Source organism: Panthera uncia, chromosome X, assembly GCF_023721935.1.
Source record: "Panthera uncia isolate 11264 chromosome X, Puncia_PCG_1.0, whole genome shotgun sequence".
Taxonomy (NCBI): domain Eukaryota; kingdom Metazoa; phylum Chordata; class Mammalia; order Carnivora; family Felidae; genus Panthera; species Panthera uncia.
Window position 1 is genome coordinate 44673671 of NC_064817.1, and position 27923 is coordinate 44701593.

Genomic DNA, 27923 nt, shown 5'->3' on the forward strand with positions numbered 1-27923 from the left:
CAGATGACATGATATTATACATGGAAAATCCGACTCCACCAAAAGTCTGCTAGAACTGATACATGAATTCAGCAAAGTCACAGGATACAAAATCAATGTACAGAAATCAGTTGCATTCTTAGACACTAATAATGAAGCAACAGAAAGACAAATAAAGAAACTGATCCCATTCACAATTGCACCAAGAAGCATAAGATACCTAGGAATAAATCTAACCAAAGATGTAAAAGATCTGTATGCTGAAAACTATAGAAAGCTTATGAAGGAAATTGAAGAAGATATAAAGAAATGGAAAAACATTCCGTGCTCATGGATTGGAAGAATAAATATTGTCAAAATGTTAATACTACCCAAAGCTATCTACACATTCAATGCAATCCCAATCAAAATTGCACCAGCATTCTTCTCGAAACTAGAACAAGCAATCCTAAAATTCATATGGAAACACAAAAGGCCCCGAATAGCCAAAGTAATTTTGAAGAAGACCAAAGCAGGAGGCATCACAATCCCAGACTTTAGCCTCTACTACAAAGCTGTAGTCATCAAGACAGCATGGTATTGGCACAAGAACAGACACATAGACCAATGGAATAGAATAGAAACCCCAGAACTAGACCCACAAACGTATGGCCAACTCATCTTTGACAAAGCAGGAAAGAATATCCAATGGAAAAAAGACAGTCTCTTTAACAAATGGTGCTGGGAGAACTGGACAGCAACATGCAGAAGATTGAAACTAGACCACTTTCTCACACCATTCACAAAAATAAACTCAAAATGGACAAAGGACCTGAATGTGAGACAGGAAACCATCAAAACCTTAGAGGAGAAAGCAGGAAAAGACCTCTCTGACCTCAGCCGTAGCAATCTCTTACTCGACACATCCCCAAAGGCAAGGGAATTAAAAGCAAAAATGAACTACTGGGACCTTATGAAGATAAAAAGCTTCTGCACAGCAAAGGAAACAACCAACAAAACTAAAAGGCAACCAACGGAATGGGAAAAGATATTTGCAAATGACATATCGGACAAAGGGCTAGTATCCAAAATCTATAAAGAGCTCACCAAACTCCACACCCGAAAAAACAAATAATCCCGTGAAGAAATGGGCAGAAAACATGAATAGACACTTCTCTAAAGAAGACATCCAGATGGCCAACAGGCACATGAAAAGATGCTCAACGTCGCTCCTCATCAGGGAAATATAAATCAAAACTACACTCAGATATCACCTCACGCCAGTCAGAGTGGCCAAAATGAACCCATCAGGAGACTATAGATGCTGGAGAGGATGTGGAGAAACGAGAACCCTCTTGCACTGTTGGTGGGAATGCAAACTGGTGCAGCCACTCTGGAAAACAGTGTGGAGGTTCCTCAAAAAATTAAAAATAGACCTACCCTATGACCCAGCAATAGCACTGCTAAGAATTTACCCAAGGGATACAGGAGTACTGATGCATAGGGGCACTTGTACCCTAATATTTATAGCAGCACTCTCAACAGTAGCCAAATTATGGAAAGAGCCTAAATGTCCATCAACTGACAAATGGATAAAGAAATTGTGGTTTATATACACAATGGAGTACTACGTGGCAATGAGAAAGAATGAAATATGGCCTATATACCAACCTGGATGGAACTGGAGAGTGTTATGCTAAGTGAAATAAGCCATACAGAGAAAGACAGATACCATATGGTTTCACTCTTATGTGGATCGTGAGAAACTTAAGAGAAACCCATGGGGGAGGGGAAGAAAAAAAAAAGAGGTTAGAGTGGAAGAGAGCCAAAGCATAAGAGACTGTTAAAAACTGAGAACAAACTGAGGGTTGATGGGTGGTGGGAGGGAGGGGAGGGTGGGTGATGGGTATTGAGGAGGGCAGCTTTTGGGACGAGCACTGGGTGTTGTATGGAAACCTATTTGACAATAAACTTCATATATTGAAAAAAAAAAACAAAACAAATTCAGCTCTGTCCACAATGCCCATGCTTCCGAACTCTCCCTTTTAAAACTTTTTATTATGGAAAAATTTAAACATACAAAGGTAAAGAAAATACCATAATAAACCCCTATGATACCATTATCCTGTTTCAGCTACTATCCATGTTAAGTCATTCTTGTTTCATCTACTGTGCCCTGCTTCTGTTCTGCCAATTTTAAATACACTTTTAAATTGTGACTAAAAAACCATGTAACATAAAATTTACCATCTTAACCATTTTTACGTGTATAGGTCAGTAGTGTTGTTTACTCACATTGTTGTGAAACAGATCTCTAAGACTTTTTAATCCTGCAAATCTGAAACTCTATACCCATTAAACAACAACTCTCTGTTTCCGCCTCTCCCCCAGCTTCTTGCAACCACCATCCTACTTTCTGTTTCAATTAATTTGACTAGATACCTCATATAAGTGGAACTATACAGTATTTATCTTTTTATGACTGACATTTCATTTAACAATGTTCTCAAGGTTCATTCACTTTGTAGCATGTGACAGGATTTCCTTCCTTTTTAAGGCTAAAATAATATTCCATTGTATGTACATACTACATTTTCTTCATCTGTTCATCACTGGACAAATGGGTTGCTTCCACTTCTTGGCTATTGTGAATAGTGCTGCTATAAACATAGATGTACAAATCTCTCTTCAAGATCCTGTTTTCAGTTCTTTTGGATACATACTCAGAAGTACAATTGCTTAATTATATGGTAGTTTTATTTTTAATTTTTTGAAAGAAACTCCATACTGTTTTCCATAGAGGTTGTGCCATTTTATATTCCCAACAACAGTGTACAAGGGTTCTAACTTCTCCACAACCTCACCAACACCTGGTTCTTTTCTTTTGTTTCCTTTTATAGTAGCCATCCTAATGGGTATGAGGTGATATCTCATTGTGGTTTTCATTTGCATTCTCTGATAATTAGTTATGTTGAGCATCTTTTCATATGATTGTTGGTCATTTCTGGCATACTTTCAAGCAAATTGAAGATATCAAATCACCTATAAATACTTCATTCCTTATATGTAACAGATAAATACTTTTAAAATACTAGAATTTCACCAAAGTTAACAAGTTTCTTAATACCATAATATCCAGTAGCTACTCTATTTTCCAAGATTGCCTTAAAAATGTTTTTTGACAGTTGGTTTGTTCAAATAAGGATCCAAAAAGGGTCCACATGCTGCATTTGGATGATACAGCTTCTACATATCTTGTAACAGTTGCCCTTGACTTTATTAAATGCCATTTAATTGTTGCAAAATCCATAACTCACTTTTTAAATTACACAGTTAATATGGATTATTCAACAGATGGTGTTGGAATAACTGGACATTTATTTGAGAACAATTAGATCCATTCCTCATACGTTAACTGGGATAACTATAAAAATAATAGAAGACTCCATGTGGAATTTTTAAAAATAATTTCAGAGTTTACATATAACAATTTCGAAGTTTACATATAAGAGAAAAACAAGTAACAGTAAAGAGGAAGATCAACCTTCTTGACTAAATAAAAATAAAACATTTATGTTTAGGGAAAGCCAATGTAAGTAAACTCAAAGGGCAAATGACAAATTGCAAAAACAAACAAACAAAAAAAAAAAACAAACCCACAAAAATTGCAACTCACAGTATAGAGGGCTAATTCCTCTAACAGAAAATTTTTAAAAACCCTAACAACACAAGAAAACAGTTCACAAAAAAGGAAACACAAGTAGATTGTAAGCATATAAAAAGATGATAAAACTCACTTGTGATAAGAAGTAAAAATTAAAATAATGCTGAAAGAGGGTTTTTCACCTAGAAGATTACCAAATACTACACTGGTAAGGGAAACAGGCACTCACAAATATTGAAGGTAGGTGTGTAAGTGATACAATGTCTTTGGAGAAAAATCTGGCAAGATCTGTCAAAACTACAAATGAACATACCTTTTGACTGGGTAACTTTGTTTCTACAGATTCATCTTTTAGATATGTAAAGCACTTGGAACAACACTGCAAGTGCTTGTATAAGCAAGAGCATTGCAACTGTACAAGTATTCATTGTAGCATTATTATAATAGCTAAAAACTGGAAAAATCTAATTGCTCATCAATAAGGGACTATCCATATATTATAACATGTGTAAAATGGAACAGGGTGGAACCATAAAAAATTAAAACTCTATGTACTCACATGGAAAACTCAGCATGATAAAATAAATGAAAAAGCAAAGTACAAATTTAGTATGCAACCATTTAAAAAAATGTTTATTTATTTTGAGAGAGAGCGCATGCAAGCAGGGGAGGAGTAGAGAGAGGGAGAGAGAGAATCCCAAGCAGGCTCCGCACTCGAAACACACAGCCCGAGGCGGGGATCAATCTCACAAATTGTGAGATCACGACCTGAGCTGAAATCAAGAGTCGGACGCCAAACTAACTGAGCCACCCAGGCGCACGCGCACACACACACACACACACACACACACACACACACACACAAACAGAAAGAGAGAGAGAGAGAATATTTAAAAAAAAAATGTTTTTTGAGAGAGAGTGAATGTGAGCAGGGGAAGGGCAGAGAGAGAGGGGGACAGAGAAGTGGGCTCTGCTGACAGCAGTGTGCCCGATGTGGGGCTCGAACTCACAAACTGTGAGATCATGCCCTGAGCCGAAGTTGGAAGCTCAACTAACTGAGCCACCAGGTGCCTGGAGAGAGAGAATGTTAAGCAGGTTCCACACCCAGCGAAGAACTCAATGCAGGGCTCCATCTCACAACCCTGAGATCATGACATGAGCTGAAGTCTAGTCGGACGTTTAACCAACTGAGCAATCTAGGTGTCCCAGTATGCTCCCATATTTTAAAAGGTATATTTGTGGGGGTGCCTGGGTTGCTCAGTCAGTTAAGCATCCTTTTGATTTCAGCCAGTTCCTGGGTTTGAGCCACGTATCAGGCTATGCTGACAGAACAGAGCCTGCTTGGGATTCTATCTCCCTCTCTCTCTCTGCCCCTGTCCCATTTGCGCTCTAACTCTCTCAAAATAAATAAAAATTAAATTAAATTAAAGGTCTGTTTGTGGTGTGTGTGCACTAAGTGGTTATAAGTATTTGCTTTTATATGCATAATAACTTTGGAAGAATACACAACTAACTGATAATATTGGTCAACTCTGGAGAAAAGAATCTAGTGGCTAGGGACAGAGGTGGGAGATTTTTCTTTTATCATATATTGTTTTGTACCTTTTGAATTTTTATATCATGAATTGCAACATTTAACTCAAAAGGTAAATTACAACTGAATAAAAGCAGAACATACTCCAGGTAAAAATAAAATCAGGAATACAGGCATGCCTCAGACATTGCAGGTTCAGTTCTAGAACACTGTGATAAAGTATCTCAATAAGGTAAGTAAAATGAGGGTTTTTTTTTGTTTCCCAGTGCATATAAAGGTTATATTTATACCATACTGTACTCAAGTGTGCAATAGCATTATGTCTAAAAAAGTACATACCTTAATTTAAAAATACTTTATTGCTCAAAAATGCTAACAATCATCTGAGCTTTCAGTAAGTCATAATCTTTTTGGTGGTAGAGGGTTTTGCCTCATTGTTGATGGCTGCTGGCTGATCAGGGTGGTAGATGCTGAAGGCTGGGGTGGCCGTGGCAATCTCTTAAAATAAGGCAACAATGAAGTTTGTCTCATCGATTCTTCCTTTCAGGAAGGATTATTCTGTGGCATGTGGTGCCATTCAATAGCATTTTACCCACAGCAAAACTTCTTTCAAAAGTGGAGTCAATTGGAGCGCCTGGGTGGCTCGGTGGGTTGAGCGTCCAACTTCAGCTTAGTTCATGATTTCAAGGTTCATGTGCTTGAGCCCTGCAGCAGGCTGTGTTGACAGCACGAAGCCTGCTTCAGATTCTGTCTCCCTCTCTCTCTCTCTCTCTCTCAAAAAAAAATAAATATTAAAATTTTTTTAAAAAGTGAAATCAATCCCTCAAACCCTACCACTGCATATCAACTAAGTTTATGCAATATTCTAAACTCTTTGTTGTCATTGCAACAATCTTCATAGCATCTTCACCAGTAGATTCCATCTTGTGAAACTACTTTCTTTGTTCATCCATAAAAGTGAACTCCTCACCCATTAATTTTAGCATAAGATAGCAGCAATTCAGTCACATCTTCAGGCTCCACTTCAAATTCTAGTTCTTTTGCTATTTCTACCACATCTGCAAGTATTTCCTCTGTTGGTCTTGAACACCTCAGTCACCCATGTGGACCAGAATCAATTTCTTCTAAACTCTCATTAATGTTGATATTTTGACTTCTTCCCATTAATCATGAATGCTCTTAATGACATCTAGAATACTGAATTCTTTCCAGAGGTTTTCAGTGTATTCTGCCCAGATCCATCAGAGGAAACACTATCTATGTCAGCTATAGCCCTATAAAATTTCTTAAGTTACAAGACTTGAAAATTGAAATCATACTTCTTGATTCATGGGCTACAGAATGGATGCTGTGTTAGCATGAAAATAACATTAATCTTGTGTACATCTCCATCAGAGCTCTTGGGTAACCAGGTGCACTGTCAACAGTCATATTTCGAAAGGATTCTTTTTATGAGCAGTAGGTCTCAACTATGGGGTTAAAATATTCAGTAAACCATGTTGTGAATACATGTGCTGTCATCCAGGCTTTGTTTTTCTATTTATAGATCACAGGCAGAGTATATTTAGCATAATTCTTAAGGGTCCTCAGATTTTCAGAATGATAAATGAGCACTGGCTTCACCTTAAAGTCACTAGCTGCCTCTGCCCCTAGCAAGTCAGCCTGTCCTTTGAATATTTGAAGCCAGGCATTGACTTCTCCTCTCTATCTATGAAAGTCCTAGAGGGCATCTTCTTCCTTTTTAAAAATTTTTATTTATTTTTTTAATGTTTATTTATTTTTGAAAGAGAGAGAGAGAGACAGGAGTGTAAGTTGGGGAAGGGGCAGAGAGAGAGAGAGAGAGAGAGAGAGAGAGAGACAGAATCTGAAGCACGCTCCAGACTCAAAGCTGTCAGCACAGAGCCTGACGTGGTGCTCAAACTCACAAACCATGAGATCATGACCTGATCCAAAGTCAGACGCTTAATAACCGACTGAGCCACCCAGACACCCCAGGGCATCTTCTTCCAATAGAAGGCTATTTCACCTACATGGAAAATCTGTTTAGTGTAGCCACCTTCATGAACTATTTTATCTTTTGGATGACTTGCTGTAGCTTCTACATCAGCACTTGTTGCTTTACCATGCACTTTTATGTTCTGGAGATGGATTCTTTCCTTAAACCTCACAAACCAGCCTCTGCTAGCTTCAAACTTTTCTTCTGCAGCTTCCTGGAACTAAAGAGAATTAGGGCCTTGCTCTGGATTAGGCTTTGGCTTAAGGGGATGTTGTAGCTGGTTTGATCCAGACCACTCAAATTTACTTCATAACAGCAATAAGGCTGTTTCACTTATCATTCATGTGTTCACTAGAGTACCGTTTTTAAACAAGCTTATTTATTTTTGAGAGAGAGAGTGAGCAGGGGAGGGGCAGAGAGAGAGAGGGAGAGAGAGAATACCAAGCAGGCTCCCCACTGTCAGTGAAGGGCCCGACATGGGGCTCCAACTCAGAACCCTGAGATCATGACCTGAGCCGAAATCAATAGAGGCTTAACCGACTGAGCCACCTAGGTGCCCCACTAGAGTAGCATTTTTAATTTCCTTCAAAAACTTCTCCTTTGCTTTCAAAACTTGACTACCTTTTTGGCACAAGAGACTTAGCTTTTGGCCTATCTCAGCTTTCGATATGCCTTCCTCACTAAGCTTAATCATTTCTAACCTCTGATTTAAAGTGACAGACATGTGGGGCGCCTGGGTGGCTGTCGGTTGAGTGACCAACCTCGGCTCAGGTCATGATCTCACGGTTTGTGGGTTTGAGTCCTGCATCGGGCTCTGGGTTGAGAGCATGGATGGAGCCTGCTTGGGATTCTGTCTCTTCCTGTCTCTCTGCACCTCCCCTGCTCTCTCTCAAAATAAACATTAAACATTTTTTTTAAAAAATAAAGTGAGAGATGTGCACCTCTTCCTTCCACTTGAACACCTGAGGCCATTGTAGGGTTATTAATTAGCCTAATTTTAATATTCTTATGTCTCGGGTAATAGGGAAACCTGAACTGTTGGTCAGTAGAACAGTCAGAACACACACATTTATTAAGTTCACCATCTTGTATTGATGAGGTTTGTGGTGCCCCAAAACAATGAAAAAGAGTAACATCCCAAAGATCTCTGATCACATATCATTGTAACAAATATAGTAAAGTTTGAAATATTGTGGGAATTACCAAAATGTGACAGAGAAACAGGAAGTGAGCAAATACGGTTGGAAAAATGGTACCAATAGATTTGCTTGATGCAGGGTTGTCATAAATCTCCAATTTGTAAAGAATGCAATATCTGTGAAATGCAATAAAGCAAAATACAATAAAATGAGGTTATGCCTACAGACCTTTTACCTCCATTCCTTGAAGGTAATTCCCATTCCAGGCCTCTCGACTCTGACGAGTATGATGAAGTAGGTCTAGTGCTAGCCTAGAAATATATATATATTTTTTGAGGTACGACTGACATACAAAAAGCTGTACATAATTAATGTATACACCTTGAGGTCAGAGATAAGAATCATCACTGGCATCAGTCTATGCCATAAACATGTCCATAACCTCCAAAAGTTTCCTCCTGCCCTCTTTATTTTTTGTGATAAAAGCACTTAACATAAGTTAAGCAAAGTTTTAAGTACACAAATCAGTATTGTTAATTATAGGCACTATGCTGTTCAGATCTCTAGGACTCATTTGTCTTGTATAACCAAAACTTTGTACCCTTTGACTAATACTTCCCCAATATTCCCTCCTGACAGTCCCTGGCCACCACCATTCTACTCTCTGCTTCTATGAGTGACAATTTTAGACTCCTAATTAAATGGTATTTGTCTTTTTGTATCTGGCTTATTTCACTCAGCATAATGTCCTCTGATTCATCCATGTTGTCCCAAATGGCAGGATTTCCTTCTTTTTTAAGGCTGAATAATACTCTATTGTATGTATATGCCATATTTTCTTTACTCTTTCATCCAACAATAGACACTGAGGTTGCTTTCAAGAACCCCAGATGATTGTCATGATGAGGTAAGTTTAAGAAACAGTGCTCTCTAGTCAGATTGTTTTTTTTTAGCAAAATATGATCTAGAGTGACTGATGGCAATTAAATCCTGATCAGGGCAAGGAAGAAGCCTTCTAGCCACAACACCCTTCAGGATAGCTGAGTACCCTGGCTCCATTTCCACATGTATGATGAATGCTACCATCTGTAAGCAGAAGGACTTTCAGTTCCTGGCTCAAACGGATCCAGTTCAGTTGTTAACCTTGTAATTTTTCAGGAGACTGAAATGATTTAGGTGAGCTTTAAACAATAACATACCCAAGTAACTAATCAAGAAGCATATTTGACCTTTAAAGAAAGTAAGAGTTGAGATTCTCAACAACTGCCTCTAGCTTTTAATTGCTAGCTCACTGTTCAATACAACAAATATGAATTGGGGCCTTCTAAGTGCCAGGAGGCAGAAAGCACAGAGTAAGACACTTAATATGTTAAGAAGTTATAATCATAGGGTGCCATGGAAACATAGACCAAAGGCACCTGACCAGTCAATGGGGCAATGATTTCTAGAGGAAGCGACACTTATTTATAAAACTCAGGGGGAAACAGCTCTCTGAAAAAAGTTTAATGTCTCATTTCCAATAGCAAGTAGTCTAAAGAAGTGGCTTTCAAATTGTGCTTACCAAACCAGTATTTGGGTAGATGGAGAATTGGACAAAACCACCAGACAGGAAAGGTACTCCTGCTTTTTCTTCAATCTGAGCTCATATTCTCCATTTTATCTTTAAAAAAAATTTTAAGGTTTATTTATTTTTGAGACACAGAGAGACAGAGCACAAGTGGGGGAGGGGCAGAGAGAGAGGGTGACACAGAATCTGAAGCAGGCTCCAGGTTCCCAGCTGTCAGCACAGAGCCCAACATGGGGCTCAAAACCATGGACTGTGAGACCGCAAGATCAGATCATGAACTGAGCCAAAGTCAGATGCTTAACCAACTGAGCCACTCAGGCGCCCCTCCATTTTCTCTCTCATACTTTGGTTCTTTCAGAAATAATTTATTGAAAAACACTTGCTGTTAGAAACAACTAGAAGTATTTATCACTAGAATGTGAGCGCCATGAAGGCCATGATTTCTTGGTACATTTTGACTTTCAACCAATATTTACTGGACCAGGCACGGATACATGCCAGGCATTCATCTAGGTGTGGAAATACCGTAGTGACCAAGAGGCCCAAATTCCTGTCTTCATGGAGGTGACATTCTAGTGATTACTATTTCATGATAGGCACTGGGCTAAATAATTTAAGATGTATTTCACTTATCTTTCTAAATCTGTGAAATGAGTATCCTTAATCCCCCTCCCTCCTTTTTTTGAATGTTTATTTATTTTTGAGAGACAGCATGAGTGCAGGAGGTACAGAGAGAGGGGGACAGAGAGTCTGAAGTGGGCTCCACGCTGACAGCAGAGAACCTGATGCAAGGCTTGAACTCACAAACCACGAGATCATGACCTGAGCTGAAGATGGACGCTCAACCAACTAAGCCACCCAGGCGACCCCCCTCTTTCTCAATAGAAAAATTTAAATAACTTGCCCCAAATCATACAGCCAGCCACATGGCAGAACTTGGACTTGAACCTAGTTAGGTCTATCTGCAAAATAATGCTCTTTCCATCGAACATGTTTATCAAATAAAGGCAACTGGAAAACTGAGTATTCACTAACTTCAGATCAATTCATAAAGTAATACAATAATCACAGGGCCATAAAGAATAGATTGTGAGCTTGTTAATTGCTGTGATTTTATTATATCCATCTGGCTGTCTAGAAGCCTGCCTGGACCACAGAAAGAGCTTAATACAGAAGCAACACCACTTTCTGACCTCTGTGATACTTGACTTCCTCCAACGCATCCCAAATTCTCTTGTATTGCTAGCCTCATTCCCCACATAGTGTTAAATCCAAACTGGTATCTGACTCAGGCTGAGCTCTGTAGTCCACCTACTCCCTCTGTTCTCAATTCCAAAGCAAAAAGAAATCAGAGATGACAAGGAAGCATCACTTCATAAGAAAAGCCAATGGGAGGGGTGGATTATGTATAAGTCTGCTTTAGCAATAGAAATATGGATGGTTTATATTTCAGCTGCAAGGCCTCTGTGCCTCAAAGTCTAACTGAGCTGTCAGCACAGAGCCCGACGCGGGGCGCGAACTCATGAACCATGAGATCATGACCTGAGCTGAAGCCGGACGCTCAACTGACTGAGCCACCCAGGTGCCCCTAATTTCTTTTAAACTACACTACACTGTCAGTGTTAATGATATAAACATGCAAGATACTGGAGTTTACATCTTAAAATTCAAAGTTAATAACACAAGTTAAAAATAGAAAAAAGTTAATCATTACATCTGTGTGTGTGATTTTTCTCCTTTAACTTGGAACAGGAGGTCTGATGCCAAGTGTGCCAAGAGGTCAATGTTAGGTTTTGTATTTTGGTGTTAGGGTGTGCAGTAAAGAATTTAGCTTTGGGTCCTTGGGAATGATTAATTTTATCCCATCTTGTAATAGAAAACGGCTGTTTAGAAAGGTAGGAATTTCCACAGACATTTTGCACACTGTTTCTTATTATATTTAGGGTAACGACCCCCAAGATATTTGTAGAATTCTGGTATTCCACTGACACCATGCTTCATTTTCAATACCATAAAACAGTAATTCGGTATCTCCATTGTAGCTCTTCTTTTACACCATAAACATTGAGGAAGGCTAACTGGACAATATTAGTTTCTTTTCTGAAAATATAATACCAGAGAACCTTTCCTGGAATGCAACAGACAACTTCACAATTTTGGGAATGTAGTTCAGGCCATCACTTTCATTTCTTGGAAACCAATTTCAGCAAAGTCATCCAGTTTATCACCTGCCAAATGAGTTTTCCAAAGGCGTAGTTTTGCTAGAAACGAGCAAATACAACCATACATTTGTGAAGGTATTTTTGAATAAACCTGCTTTTATTCAGAGTGCCTCTCTAGATGAGTTGCAATGTCAACCAAACAGGTCAAGTATTCTATTTCAATCTTTGCTGGTGCACTGAATGCTCTTTGGATGCCAGAAGTCTCTTTTTTTAGTATCTTCAGTACCACGCCTCAGTCAAGGCAATCAATCTACATATAATAGGGCAGATTTCCATAACATGCATCTAATAATTCAAAGTATTCAGCTTTGTTTGGTGTAAGCCACATTGTTAATCACTAGTTCCTAACATGATTCATTTTGAACATTTTTGCATAATAATTGGATCCTAAGGAGTGACATAATTAAAATCTTTAAGTCCTTATAAAGTGTTTCTGCTTCAAATTGAAATATTCTGAGTCCAAGAGTAACACTATGGCAGAAGTACCATCTGTAGTCGTAATTTTGACCAACCTATACCAAAAATTTCATGACTTTCCTTAACACACAAAATCCAGGTATTTGTGAATGTACCTGTCATAGGCTCCAAGTCCCAAAGAATTAGATTCCATCAAAATTCTTAACACATGAATTATATCTAGGTGCAATTTTTCTCAAACTTTAGGGTGCATCAGAATCAGCTAGAAGACTTGTTAAAACAGATTGACAAACCCCACCTCCAGCTTCTGATATGGTAGGTCTGGACTAGGGTCTGCGAATCTGCATTTCTAACAAGTTTCCAGGTGATACAGTACTGTTGGTCAGGAACCATACTGTGAGAACTACTGGCTAGGCACAGCGAAGTGTACAGCTATATGGGGAGTGCTTATATCTATGTAGCCAACTGAGATCTAAAACTTCACAAATAACTTACTGTCCCCAAAATGTTCAGCCACCAATGTTTAACATCCTGAGCAACAGTATTTCATACCTTTACAAATGCTTGTTCATTATGTAATTTCTGCTGTATTCAACAGACATTTTCTTAAACTACCACCGACAAGATTTTCAGGCCCTGGCAATGCTTTCATTTACTATATAAATGCATTTCATAACAGTATCACTTACTCTGTCTGTATTCCAAAACACAGCCTATTGAAATTCCAAGCCCTATTAAAAGTTTTGTTTCAGCACTCTTCATTTTTATACACTGGTCATATTTCCTACAATGGTTTATTTTAAAATGGTGTCTTAAATTGCAGTATTTCAACAGACATATTTTATTTAGATATAGAGGAATACTCATCACTTTCACCAAGAAATAGGTTCTCTCTGATTTTCCTTTAAATATGTGATCTTCTTCAGATGATTATTGCCAGCTTTTTAAGAGAGAGAGAGAGTGAATATCTAAAACTGGTATTTTAGATACAAATGGAAGCCTTACAAATGGTAGACAACACCTCAAGCTCCATGACTGCTTTTTGCCTTAGGGCATAAAATGTATGCAGACTTAAGTACTTCAGTGTATTCTTTGTGCCATAACAGTGCCCAGAAGATGGACTAGCCTACTCGTACAGTTCTGGTTCAGGTGCTTCGGCTATGCTAAGAATTGTTCAATAGACCAAATTTAAGCCTTACATAGTGACCTGATATGAAGACCTTTCTGCTGAAACTGACCTCTTTATAGATATGCCTATCAACAAATTGGCAAAAGGAAGTTTCCCAAAGATGAAAGATACCTCGGTTAAGAATTTTAAGCATATTTTAGTGTTTTTAAATTTTCATTAGTTATGTAACAACTGTTCATTCTTTCAACCAGTGCTTTCTGCACACTTGCCATGTGCCCAAATACTGTGTGAGTAGATGCAAAGATAAAGTCGCCTACATATAACAGATAATCACAATATATTATGGTACAAGCCAATGGAAATATATAGAGTACTATGGAAACACAGGAGAGACTGAAATTAATATGGACTAACACGTATATAGTAGGTTTCACATATATTACAGCTGGTAATTCTCTCGACTGTCCTGGGAAACATGGTATCACTTTCTTATCCACTTTATAAACGAAGATTCTCAAAATGAAATAATAAATTACCCAAGATCCCACTAGTGACTTGAATGCAAGTCTTTGGACTTCAATTCATTTGGTCTTTTCACTATAGCACAACAATCTCTTGTCACTGAATTAAAAAAATTATGATCTTTAAATACATGACCTTCTTGTGTGATTTTGTCACTTTTCATAGATGTGGGTGCAAGAAATATTTCATGCTTATCAAAACTACTATTAAAAAGTACAACAATGATGTTTTCATTACCTATTTCTGTGTAACAAATTACCCCAAAAACTTAGTGGCTTAAAAAAAACATTTATTATCTCATAGTATCTGTGGGCATGGCTTAACTGGGTCCTCTGGCTCAGGGTCTCTCACAGGCTGCAATCAGAGTATTAGCCAGGGCTGCAGTCATCTCAAGGCTCAACTGGGGAAGGATCCATTTCCAAGCTCACTCACTTGGCTGTTGACAGGATTCAGTTCCTTGTGGGTTGTTGAATTGAGGGCCTCAGTTCCTCACTGGCTGTTAGTTGGAGGTTGCCCTCAGTTTCTTGTCATGTGGGCCTCTCCATAGGGCAGCTCACAGTATGGCAGCTTGCTTCATCAGAGTGATCAAGCAAGAAGAGCCAGAGAGAGAGAGAGAGAGAGAGCGAGCGCAAACAAGATGGAAGTCACAGTTTTTTAATAACCTAATCTTGAAAGTGACATCTCATCACTTTGTTGTAGTCTGTTCATTAGAAACAAGTCACTAGGTCCAGCCCATAAACAAGGGATGGGGGGAGATTACACAAGAGTGTGAATACCAGCAGGTGGGAATCATTGGGAGCCACTGATATAAGATGGCTATCATGAATGGCAAGAGGTACTTGGTCACTGTGTCAGGAAGACACCATGGAATCATAGAGATTCCAATAAATAAAGACCATGTGGCTCAGCAAAAGGGGGCAATCGGTGTTGCCAAAGGGTCTGATAGTTCAAGAGTGGTTGGAAAGTCAGAATTTTTTGCAACATTTCACAATTTTTTAAATGCTGGCAAGAAAGCCCTATTTTTCAAAAAAGAAATGTGTCCATATAATGCAAGTTAAATGATACAGAGAAATGAAACATCATTCAACTAGATGATGCCTTAATATTCAGTCCAAACCCGCTATTTGATTTCAGATTCTGGTAAACACTACTGATCAAAACACTGCTGATCAATAAAGATCAATGGAGTTCTTTAAAAAAATGTATGGGCCTACTGGCTGCCAGTTTGCCATCCTTGCCATAATCTTTGTAATTTCCTTTATGGTAAAAGAGTAAGGGTTTTGGTGTCTGGTATGCAAATCGTGGTTCTGCCACTTCCATTGACTATGCCCTTGGGCCTATGACAAGGGCCAGAGAAATGATCCTCTGGGCTCATATTGTTAGTATTTTCGTACTTGTCTCACCTAACAAGGTCCTGGAGAGACAGAGTATCCTCCTGACCTCAACACTCCCTTAACTCACATCCCTACTTCATTTTCCTCCACAGCACTTACTATACCACCTAAAATATTATATATATATTTTGTCTTTTTATCTTATTGTCTGTCCTCCCCACTAGAATGTAAACTTTATAAGATCAGAAAACTGTCTTGTTCACTACTTTATCTTCATAATCTTGAACTGTGCCTGGCACACAGGACTCGTGCAATAAATATTTATTGAATGAATGAATTCCATTGTTCATAGTACTTAGCATGGGGTCTGGCACAAAGAAGATGCTCAAAAAATGTTACTTGAACTGAAAACCATTCACTGTCCTGAGAAGACAAATAGGATGAAATGAGGCCAGAGAATGGCATGCAGAACATGAAGGACTCTGCAGGCCACCATCCTAAGCTTAAAGCATGAGAGTGAAATGATCTAGGTCCAACATACATGGCACCAAAGATATTCTGTTCAAAGTAATAGTAGCTGGCATTTATATAGGATTTACTATGTGCCATGTACTGTTATAAGCACCTTACTTGCATTAAATCGTTTAAGACTCACCACAAAATGTGTGATACAGGTATTATCACTACCCCTCATTTTCCATATGAGGAAACGGAGGCACAGAGAGGTTAACTTGCCTAAGTTTACCTATCTAGTAGGGAGAAAAGCAAGGATTTAAACCCAGGCAGTCTGGTTCCAAGTTCTGTTGTCTTAGCCATTATGCTCCACAAGCTAAATATAAGAAAAATATTCTGGAAAAGGTTTAGTTTGAAATGCAACTATGCTATTTTGCAATATGTTAAAGATGGAGGATTTTGGTCTCAAATATATTTAGGTTTGTATCTTGGCTCAACCATGTTCTAGCAGTGCAAACTTATGCTGATTCTGTTTTTATTTTAGCCATTAAAAAAAAGGACATTAATATATATCCTGAGAGGTGGTTGTGAGGATGAAATGACATAATGAATCTATGTAAGGTACCCAGCCCATGTGGTAGCTATTGTTACTACCATCAAGAAGGAATGTATTCTATAAATGTATTGCTAAGTAGCTACCAAACTTACTTTTACTTAATAGAGTTTTTCAATTCCACTTGGAATTTAAGTTGATTTACAGGGAATTAATATGTAACATTATAAAACACTGGTTCTAAATTCTTCCTCATCTGACCCTTAAAGCTCAATCAACCAACCAATCTTTCTCTCACAACAACCATTATTGTATACAATGTGTCCAGCCCTAGAAGCAAATCCCTGCCCTCTTGGAATTCAATTAAAAGAGAATTATATACAAACTTCTAGTTATAAAATAAATACGTTCTGGGGATATAATGTGCAGCATGGGAAAAAAGAGAATTAAATGTGATATGAAAATACTATGAAGGAGAAAAAATGAGAGGTAATTCAAGAGCATTTGGGTAGCACATCATCAACCTTGGCTGGGAAAGAGTCATATTGATTATTTTTGATCAATATGTAGGAATATGCTATGCAAGGGTGAGAGCGACATAAGAAAAGCACTATGTAAGAACACACTGTATACCCAGGAAACTAAAAAGTTCAGAATGGTTGGGACATTCCGAATGGTTGGAACAGGTGTGGGTAAACACCAAGTAAGGCTGGAGAGAGTTTGGGATCAGACTGTGAAAGGCATTGTCTGCCAGGCTGAGAAGTCTGGACTTGGAAGGGTAGGTAAAAAGTAGCCAGTGTTTATCTTTGGGCACACAATGAAGTTGGCTTTGGTTTTCAGGATGATATCCCTGACAGCAAAGTAGAAGATGGGCTATTGTCCAGAAAGTGGTAAAGGAAAAAGTTAAGGCTATTTTCATGGTTCAGATAAGAAATGATGGCAGCCTAAACTAAGGCAATGGGGGTGGAAGTGGCTGCACTCAGGAGACATTTTTGAGGTACAGAGGTGACAGGACTGGGTAACCAAGTAGATATGGGAGGTGACAGGAGAGTGAAGAATTAAGGACTCCATCTTTTCTGGCTTGAAATAGATAAAAGACAAGGTTCAAAGGAAAAGAGAACACTGAAAATAGAACAAGTTTTGGGGGAAAATAATGAGCTCCATCTTGAATATTTTTTTAATTTAAGTGACCTATAAGACATTGAGTAGCAGAGCTGAAAAGATACTTTGAAAGCTCACGAGAGAGGTTGGGGGGTAGAGAAAGAGCTATAAGAATCATCAGAATATAGTTAATATTTAAAGCCATGATAATGGAGAAGATTGCTCAGGAAGTGAATATAGGAGAATATGACTAGGACAGAAGTCTTGAGAACACTGAAGCTTAAGGAAGCAGGCAGAGGAGGAGGAATAACTTGGGAAAGGAGAAAGAACTAGAGACATATAAAGAGAATCAGAAGTGAGCAGCATTATGAAATTCAAGGAAGGAAATTTAAAGAAAGGATGGCTCAATAGTGAAAATTACCTCAAAAAGGACCAAGAAAGGGTAACAGTGGAAATGGATGTGGCAGCTTCAGAATGGTGACATTAGATATCAAGTGGCAATAGGCTAGGGAATGGGAATTAATACAGTCTTCTTTGTTCATGAATAATGGTTAAAAGGGAAGAACAGGGATAAAGATAATGGCTTAAGGGAATTACAAAGTAAAGGCAAGGTTTTTGTTGTTTGAAGATTATTTGTTTATGCTGTAAGTGAAAGAAACCAGAGAGAGAGAGAGAGAGAGAGACACACACACACACACACACACACACACACAGAGAGAGAGAGAGAGAGAGAGAGAGAGAGAGAGAGAGAGACTGAAAAGGCAAAGAAAGATTGCTAGGACTCACTTCACACTTAGCTTACACATGTGCTTTATATTGGTAGTATTTGTGCATTTAGCAATGCTGGCATAGAGTGCTCAACAAATTGATTTATTATTATTTTTCTTCATGTATTTATTCATATTATCTGGCCAATAAAAGTACACAATCTTACACAAGAAGATACAAAAAGAAGCAAATAGGGGCGGCTGGGTGGCTCAGTTGGTTAAGCGTCTGACTTCAGCTCAGGTCATGATCTCATAGTTGGGGAGTTCGAGCCCCATGTCGGGCTCTGTGCTGTCAGTTCAGAGCTGGAGCCTGCTTCAGATTCTGTGTCTCCCTCTCTCTCTGCCCCTCCCTTGCTCACTCTCGCTTGCTCTCTCTCTCAAAAATACACATTAAAAAAAATTTTTTTTAAAAAGAAGGAAATAGTGTAGTGGAACTGCGGAAAGGGACTTTGAGCAATACAGACCCAGAACAGGGATTTTTATTCAGCACTTAATAGTGTACAGACCAAAGAAATGGGAAGAATACTGGGCATTCTTGCAAGCTTGTGAGGAATAAATGAGGTATTTAAAAAGCACTTTATGTACAACTTGGTGCTCAAGAAGTAATAATAATTATTATAATAATTTTTCCTACCACTACAGCACCTAGAAGTGGCACTGAGGGTGTAAGTAAATAACCCGGAAGCATAGCAGTCATTGCTATACTGCATTTTAGAGAATGAAAGCATAAAATGGTGTCAGCTCTTGGTCAGACTTTTCAAAACTTTGATCGCTCATGTACTACCAACATGATTTCTGCCGCATCCAAGTATTGTAACTTAATACTTTTCTTTAAATCAACTCATTTTTCTTTAATTGGTCCCATTCTAAAGAATTATAGCTGTGAAGTGGTGGGTTTTAAGTGTTACCTTTTTTTAACCGTTAAAGTATTCATCCCCATAGCCACCCCACATCATTTCCCAAACCACATTCTAAAACTGCTTTTGGCTGCTCTACTTTTGAGACCCAGGCTAGCAATTGGTCAGTTTACTTCATTTTAATGCTATTGACGATTACACTTACAAAGGTTTGCAGGACATAGCAATGAAACCAACCAAATGACAAAATTCATGCCAATAATCTTCTCATGGGCAGTCTTAAGTTGTCTAATGTTAACCAGACAACCCAGCAATTTATCTTTTATTTAATACCTGCACAAATGGAAATAAGATTAGGAATAAAGACCCATTTTGTAGCTTAGTCTGAAGAACAAAACCAAGAAGAGAAATACAGTAGTGGGTTTTGTTCTGAAGCACTAGCATTTCAGTCAAAAGAAGTGGTAAGCATGCAGATCATCTGAGTGAAAATCTGCTATCTTCAAAATAGTGGAACACTCCTCTATAAAAGCAAATCACAGCTGTTTACCTCAGCTATTAACCAGTATCTTTTAAGTGTGTACTATAAACCAGGAAGCTCGCCATCATTCCAACAACAAAGATCACCAACCAAAATCAGGAAAGAGAACTTCGTTCACTGGTAACGAAAATAAATAATTTCTTTACGTATGTGATTTTGCAGTCAGTCTTAAATTCACTATATTAAGAGCCACACTACACACTTTTTAGGTTACTCATACAATCCACTCTCTTAGAATTACTGACCTATTCATTCAGGAAAAAAATGTGTCCAAAACCCAAAATATACAAGATATTATGGAGAATATGAAAAGATCAAAGAGTGTTTACAATGTAGCATCGGGAATAAGATTTATATATTCCCCAAATGGTAGTTCTCAGGACTGAAGAGGACTGCTGGGAATTTTTTCCCAAATATTTTATTATGAAAAACTTCAAACATTTGGCAAAGTTGAAATCTTACAGTGAGTAAATACCCACAGCTGAGATTCTACCATTTTCTCCACACTTGCTTTATCACATATCAATCCATCTTACTGTGATAAACTGCTGGGATTTTAAAAATGAGACTATGTGTGATGGAGAATTTTGGTAAGCCATATTAAGTTTGCTTCTCAAAAACTTTTGACTGCTGGGGGTGCATGAACAAAAAAAGTTTGGAAACCACAAATCCATACTCCGTGTTTAATTCTCCTGCCAACCTCTAATCCAAATCCATTCAGATCTCATGGCTAGCCATTTTAGGTTTCCACACCCTTGTCCACCACCTGACTTATCCTTTCCAGCCCTCTCCAAGGCTCAGCACCAATCTGTGAAGCCTCCCCCAACTTTCAAACCCTGACCCAGAATTAAGCATGCCCCCTGTAGGGGCCAAATTTTTCATCATTTGCAATTAGCTAACAGTATCTGCAACTCGGTTTTGTCTTTCACTAAACTGACCTCCTTAAGTACAGGGATTTTCTTTTTTTACCTCTGAATCCTCAGCAACAGGCATAGTACCTAGTCTACAGCAAGCACTCAATAAATGAATATAAACGAATGACCCAGACCTGTCTTTACCAAGGAGCCAGGGAACATTTTGAGTATGGGAATGATCTAATCACATTGGCACTCTAGAAAGATTCATCTTAGAGCACCGTTGTTAAGAGCATGGGCTCTGGAGCCAGACTGCCTGGGCATGGATCCCAGAACCTCAGCTCTGCCATTAATAACTGGGTGACTTTGGGCAAGTTTCTAAACCTCCTGTGCCTCAGTTTCCTCATTTGGAAAACAGGGATGATACTGCTTCACAGGTTATTGTGAGGATCAAATGAAATAATTTTGTTGTTAAAGCACATAGATTAGCACCTGACACCTACTAAGCATTCCATTAGTTAGTCAGTTGCCAGCAACCAGGTTAATGACAATGAGGTAAAAAGTCCTTAAAGCTTGGGTGGCAGCAATGAAAACAAAGTGGAAAGAATCATCATGAATGAAGAATTTACTGAAATATGGTCAGGAAGGCAAGCAAATGAATGTCTATTATTTTTTTCTACTATATATGTTTAAGATAGCTCATGACTGGATTTTCTTATTATTAAAACCAGCTATAATCTATCCAGCCCAGGCACAGATTTGATGTGCACAAGGTGTTCTAGCATGACTGAACTATGGCCACAAACTCTATGACCACTGCAAGCTTTCAGTCTCTCAATGAGATTTTTTTTCCTCCTCATTACTCCACCCAGGACCATTTCTTTATCATTCTCAAAATTCGCTGTCCTGTCTTTTAACTGTGAGCACATACCCAAGAGCCTCGGATGGGAATAGGGTTTGAGATTTTGTCCTACCCAACCCTGTACTTTTTCTTCTTCCTGCCCACCTCCTTTACTTCCCAAACCTTGCTATTCCCTACACGTAAGAACTTGAAACCTAAGAGTATGGGAAAGTATCAGAGCAGCAGGAGTGGTGCCAAGAACTGGGGAGGCTGCCAAGCTGTTCCCCAGGCCCCATAAACAGTAACCAACTACATGCAGAGATTGGACTTAACTGCCCATGGGGCCTAACATGCTTGATATTCCTTTTTGCTTCTTTCTTCTCATTCTTTCTCCTACTTAAAGCAGCCTCCTCCCAAACCCATAACCCATTCAAATCCAACCCATCCCTGAAGAACTAAATGAGATCCAACTTTTTTGAGGAAGCCTCCCCTTACAATTTTAGCCCACAGATATCCCCCAACACACACACAACAGATACTGTACTTACAATCTGTACCATGAAGCATAATCACATACACACTTATACCATTAAATAAATCTTCCATGCTTACATATTTGATTTTCCAAGGGTAGGACTCCCATGTCTCACATGTCCCTTAAACCCCTTACTCTCAATGGTCTAATAATTGTTGAACAGTGACTGAGTCAGTGGGTTTTTAAATTTTTGTTTAGGCTAAAGCAGGAGGAAACAGAAGCATATGCAAATTAAAAAGACTGAATAGACACATGGGTAAAAAAAAATCTCAATGGGTCAAATGGGGGGAAAGTTGTAGACGAAAGGTATTCATGTAACATTTGTTTAATTGATTTGCTGCAAGGTTGGAAAAGAGACATACGGAAGAGAGATGCCAACTGGAAAGGGCATTTCAGCTTGAGGCAGAAGACAGGAGAAAGATGGGGCTACAAAAAAATTCGGCTAAAACCCAGAGACGGGTCACTGGATAAGTGAAAGTAAAGAGAGTTATTGGGGTGACACAGGTAGAGATGTACTTCTGTTGGTCAGAGAATCGGTAGGGGGTGGTATGAAGGGGAAGGTGGATGGATAAAATGACAGTGGATAATTAGGCAAGTGGATTAGCTGATTAGGCGGTGAGTGGGTAGATGGGTGGCAGGTTAGTGGGTGGTTAGGTGTTTAGCTGGGAGGGTATAGGTGTGGGGCATATTATTTAAGATCCGGCCCCTCCCTCACCTTGACCCGGAAGCGGATGAGTGCTAGCCTCACGCAGTGGCTCAGGCAGGCCGGTGGCAGGAACCAGGCCCGTGGAGGAGGGGTGCCCTTGTTGCCCACGTGTCCCACGATCAGTTGCGCTGTCTGCCGCTCGGCCTGGCACCGACGGCCCCACTCGGCCAGCCGGTCCTTTCCCAGGCCCCCGGGGAACATGACCACCAGCTCCAGGCCGTCGCCGCCGGGATAGGCACAAGCCTGGCATAGCGCTGACAAGTAGCCCAGCATGGCGTTCCATTGGCCACCACACACCCAATCCGTCTGGTAGCCACCATAAAGCCGCGGAAGCGCCGAGCCCGCGTCCACAAGCACCCGGGCCCCGGGCAGCGGAGGGGGCGGCGGGTGCAGCCCAGGATGCGCCTGGCCGTGGTGGTGGAAGTGGTGAGCGGGGTGATGGTGCCGAGTCGGCCCCGCGCCCCCGGAGTAGGCACCCAAGGCAGCGGGCGGGAGTGGCGGTTGCAGAGGCGCAGAGCCCCTGGCGGTGCGTGGAGCCCCGGGAGCTAGCGCTGCCGGAGGCGGCAGCTGGCGATGCTGGTGCTGTTGCTGCTGGCGCGACACGGTGCGCGCGAGTTTGAGGAGGTCCACGGGCACCACGGCCCCGGGACAGCGCTTCTCCAGGAACTCTTGGAAGCCCTGGACGCCCATGCTTCGTCGGTGGGCAGACGAGACAGCGGCTGCGCGAGCAGGTTAGGTGGCGATCTGGGCGCGAAGCAGGGGACGGACGCGTGCGCACTCCGCGGGGGGCGAGGGGGCGGGAAAAGGATTCCCGAGGGGAGGGGTGAGCGGGCGAGGGGATGAGGGCGGGGTGGGGAGGAGACCAATAGATTGGATTTGGGTGAGGAGGAGGAGCGAGGCCGGCCGGATTTAGGGAAGGCTGAGAGGATAAAAGCGATGATGGACTCTAGTCACTTTTTTTTTTTTTTTCCCCCCTCTCCGGCCGCGCTTCACCGCTTCAAAAGGGGTGAAGTCTCTCCCTTCCACCGCCGGGAGCCATGTTGCCTCGTCTTCTCTATGGTACTCGCTTTCTAGATGGGGGAGGGGGGGCGGGGCGGAGGGGCATCCTGGGAGTTGTAGTCTTCTCTACGGCCTCAGGATGCAGTCTGGGAACAAGATTTACCACCCCTTTCTGCCCTTGAGCTCACAGGATCCGAAGTGGTGGGGTGTGATTTGTGTTTAGGATTTGCACTACAACTCCTGGCGTCCGCCTAGTTGCTTCAGGCTATTTACCGCCTTTTCCAGGAAAAGGAGTTTGGGGAGAAGTGATGCATCATGGGAAAGGAAGTTGAATGGATTAATTGAATTCGACTAATGTATGTTAAAATTCTCCAGGAGGGAGAATTTTTTTTTTTTTTTTGCTGGGGCGTGGTGGGGGAATAATATGCGTAGCTTTTAGTGAATGAGATGGGACACATGAAATTTTTTTTTTAAATTTTTTTTAACGTTTATTTATTTTTGAGACAGAGAGAGAGACAGAGCATGAACGGGGGAGGAGCAGAGAGAGAGGGAGACACAGAATCGGAAGCAGGCTCCAGGCTCTGAGCCATCAGCCCAGAGCCCGAGGCGGGGCTCGAACTCACGGACCGTGAGATTGCGAGATCGTGACCTGAGCTGAAGTCGGACGCTTAACCGACTGAGCCACCCAGGCGCCCCTAGATGGCACACATGAAATTTAAAAGCGATAACCGACATTTCTGTAGTAATCCACTTAACTTTTAACTACCATAATTCTTCAAAGCATTGTTGGCCCCAATTTATGAGTGGTGAAATTGACATTATTTGCCGGACGCAGTGCAGAAACAAAATGAAATTGAGTATCCCTTTTCTTCAAAATCTCTTTGGTGTGGGAAATAAGTACCAATACAAATTAAACTTCAAGTTGTATCTTTCCAGTACTCACTGAGCTACAGTGTTGTATAGTTAGGACCTTTGTTTCTAAACCTCATTGTGAATCAATCTGTCAGGAAGCATTTGCAAAATAACTGCAAGGGCTACAATTCCGGACGGACAGAATCATAATCTTTTGAAAAAAATAGATTTTCAGTTGATTTTTGATGTAGCACCAGTCTTCTGGCTGGCCTTTAGGGCCCATTCTTTTAGCAGGAGGAGGGCAGAAAACATGTTTTGTAATTAGTAACCAGATCTGGCTTGGAACATGAGAGATGGGAGATCATGGCAGGCAGAGTTAGAATGCAAAAGTGCAGAACCCTAGAGTAGTCAAGATGAATGAAGTTGGAGAACAGTCTGTTAGGATGCAAAAGCTGTAAAAGCTTCAAGCTCCATAAAGGAATTTATCATAAAAGAATAGTGGAGATAGAACAAGACAGATTTGCAAAGAATAAATAAATGGTGAAGCAGTGCATATAGGGAACTCTTGAAAATGACCAGTGAAAGTAGAGAACAGTAGCTTGAATGGATGAAAGATGGAAAGAATAGAGGTTTTCTAGTACAGTGAACACCTGTTGGATTGTCTACTTAGCCTTCTGTTTCTGGGAAATGACTCTCCTCCCATTGACAGAGTTACAGCAAAAACTGTCATGTTCTTATTACTGTAGCTCAGTGGGTCACAGGTGGACAAATAATCCAAGCTGGGTCCATCAGACTCTCATTCCCTAGAAAGCTGGAATTGAACCACAGAGATCAGTTTTTCTCTAAGCATAAAACTTGGAAGCTGTCAGCAATTTTCCCACCACAGGGACAGAGGTATAAGATACTGATCTACAGAAAGAGAAGAAAAATGCAGATTCTCAGCACAGAGATGAGACATAGCCTTCATTGTGTTTAAGTTCCAGGTTATCATTCCTGAAACATTTCTAGTCCTTGGTTTCTGTGAGGCAACCTCATATACTTATTATTACTACTTTTACAAAGTAGTTAGAAACTACTTATGACCAGAAACAAAGTTCAAGACCTGATATGAGAAATAGAGTATGGCAATTTACAGACCCTAAAATACGAAATTGGCAGAGATTGGAGATATCCCACATCAGTTAATGGAAGTTGGCATTCTGTGTTATCTGGCAGCAAAGCAGTTGCTTACTGCTCTCGGGGCTCAAAACAGAGCAGCCCTTCTGTCTGTATCAAGAGATCTGCAATTGCTGAGTGTCAGGTATTCATGGGCTTTGCTGAATTAACAGTGGTAGAACTCTGTCTCATGTCAAATATTTCAGTGGTTCAAGTGGTTAGGAAATTGGCACTTAGGTAATTGGAATGAGGTTATCTGTGTAAGCCTCCATAGATTCCTTGTTCTCCAAATCCCCCAAATGTGATGAGGTCTCCTTCTGTAAATGGATTTAGCTGGAATCAAAGAGAGGGTAGGCATAACATTCCCAGAGCAGATCAGAAAAGAGAGGCTTTACAGCCTTGAACACAGCCTATTATTTCCTACCTAAGCTCTGAACTGAAGATCTTGAGTGGAATGCTAGGGAGAATGAGCCAAGTCGTTAGGTAGAGTGCTAAGAAATAGAAACTGCAACAGGATGAGCCAGATTATTCCCTTTAGTAGATCTGAAGATTCAAAGAGCATAATTTGACAAGATTCTTGGACTGATTAGCATTCAGAGTCCCCTCAAATGAAATCCACAGGCAGTCAAATTAGGTTCTGAGGAAGTTTTATCATGAGAAAATCGTATCTAGTGAATAGGGACCAGAGTCAGAACAGCGATTTTCAAAGTTTGGTCCCTGGACTGGCGCATCAGTATCACCTACAAACTGTTAGAAATTCTCAGGCCTCACCTCAGACCTCCAGAATCAGAAACTGTGAGTGGGGCCAGCAATACTCATTTTAAGTAATGTCAAAAATAAACAAAACTCGACATTAGTTAAAGCAGTGAAAACATTTTATTCAGTAACTACTGCCAGTAGGGGAAAAAAGCTGAGCTCTGTTCCCACTTGCACAGAGGTGACTAGGTGTTTTAAAGAGAGGATGAGGGAAGAAAGATAAGGAGGGCGCAAGGACTCAAGTAGAGTGAGGGAAGTGAAAAATTACAAAAAGTGGGTGATAGTGTAAAAGGGAGTAGGCCAGCTCGGTCTGCTAGCTGACAGTTGTTGAACTTAGGATGCTATCCTCCTACAGACTGGGGGGGAGGTAAAGGCCCTAGCCTTCCTGATGATTACATTTCAAAGGAGTGGCTCTCAGGTCCTTAAGAAATATCTGAGTTGTAGGAGATACATATACATCTCAAGGGGACAGGGGAAGAACTCACAAGGCTCTAAAAGGGAGGTCAGGGGCCTATCTTTAAGTGTTGGCTAGAACAAACTATAAATTCTTTTGATAGCCCTAAGCTTTCCAGATGGGAAATGGGTCATCTCAGAGACTAGCCTTAGGCTACTAGAAGCCATACTAAAGTTTGGTCAAGTCTCTTGGTGCAGGTGTTTGAAGGGAGTGTTCATGTCAGGAAAGTTTTTGCCGGTCTCACCTCCAGGTGACTCTAATGCACTCTCAAGTTTGAGAATCGCTGCTCTTCTAGAGTATGCCCTAGGCCCAAGTACAGACTGGTTAAGTGAGAAGGTAAATTGACTCGCATAAATTTTTCTATGCCTGTAATTTATTCCTTTATTCCTATCCAGGTGGAAGTGGTGCATACTTGGTCCTGGTGGCTGATAATGGTGTGCCCTTCTCCTTTCCTAAAGGGGAATTTTGATTGTGGTTAATCTGTTTCTCTATTTCTCATGTTAGGTCTGTTGTTAGTAGTTAAGTTTATTAAAGGTTGCAGGATCAAAAGGAGTTACATTTAGCTTGTCGCTGAAGTAGACAAGGAAGGGGCAGGTCTATGCCATGCTATTGCTTCCGGATGCAGAAGTTGCATGTGACTTGCAGTTGTCCATGGATTATGTTAGGTATGGGCATTTGGGAATTGTAGATATGGGGAAAATGTCATATGTGTTGATGGACCATGAAGAAGAGAAGTATAAGTAAACATCTGTTGTTTTGTCTTCCCAGCACCCCTTTTCTACCACCTTCTCTGCCTTATCCTCAGGGCTGCAGCAGGAGTCATCCTTCATGTACCTTCATAGAGAATTTGGGATTGAGCTGGAGGAGAGATGAAAAATCCTGGCTGCATTCAAGCATCTGATGTATTTGTTCCTAAGGCCCATCTGCATTATCCCTGGGTTTTGTGAGACACCACCATCTTTATAATAAATTCCTCTTTTTGCTTAAGCTTGTTCACATCAGATTTCTATTACTTGTACA

At 40.3% G+C, this 27923-nt stretch overlaps 1 protein-coding gene and 1 long non-coding RNA gene across 2 annotated transcripts in view; one reads left to right on the plus strand and one right to left on the minus strand.

Annotated features, from left to right (window-relative positions):
- Positions 1-23449, minus strand: part of FAM120C (family with sequence similarity 120C) — a 112415-nt gene extending 88966 nt beyond the window's left edge. Inside the window, exon 1 of the mRNA XM_049644618.1 lies at positions 22697-23449. Within this exon, the coding sequence (XP_049500575.1) occupies positions 22697-23377 (681 nt within the window). The 5' untranslated portion in view covers positions 23378-23449. The remainder of the gene's footprint in view (positions 1-22696) is intronic.
- A 315-nt stretch (positions 23450-23764) lies between these two features.
- On the plus strand, positions 23765-27890 carry LOC125932186 (uncharacterized). The gene is made up of 2 exons (XR_007460545.1): positions 23765-24042; positions 27672-27890. It is a non-coding gene; the product is annotated as an uncharacterized LOC125932186 (long non-coding RNA).
- Positions 27891-27923: the final 33 nt, after the last annotated feature.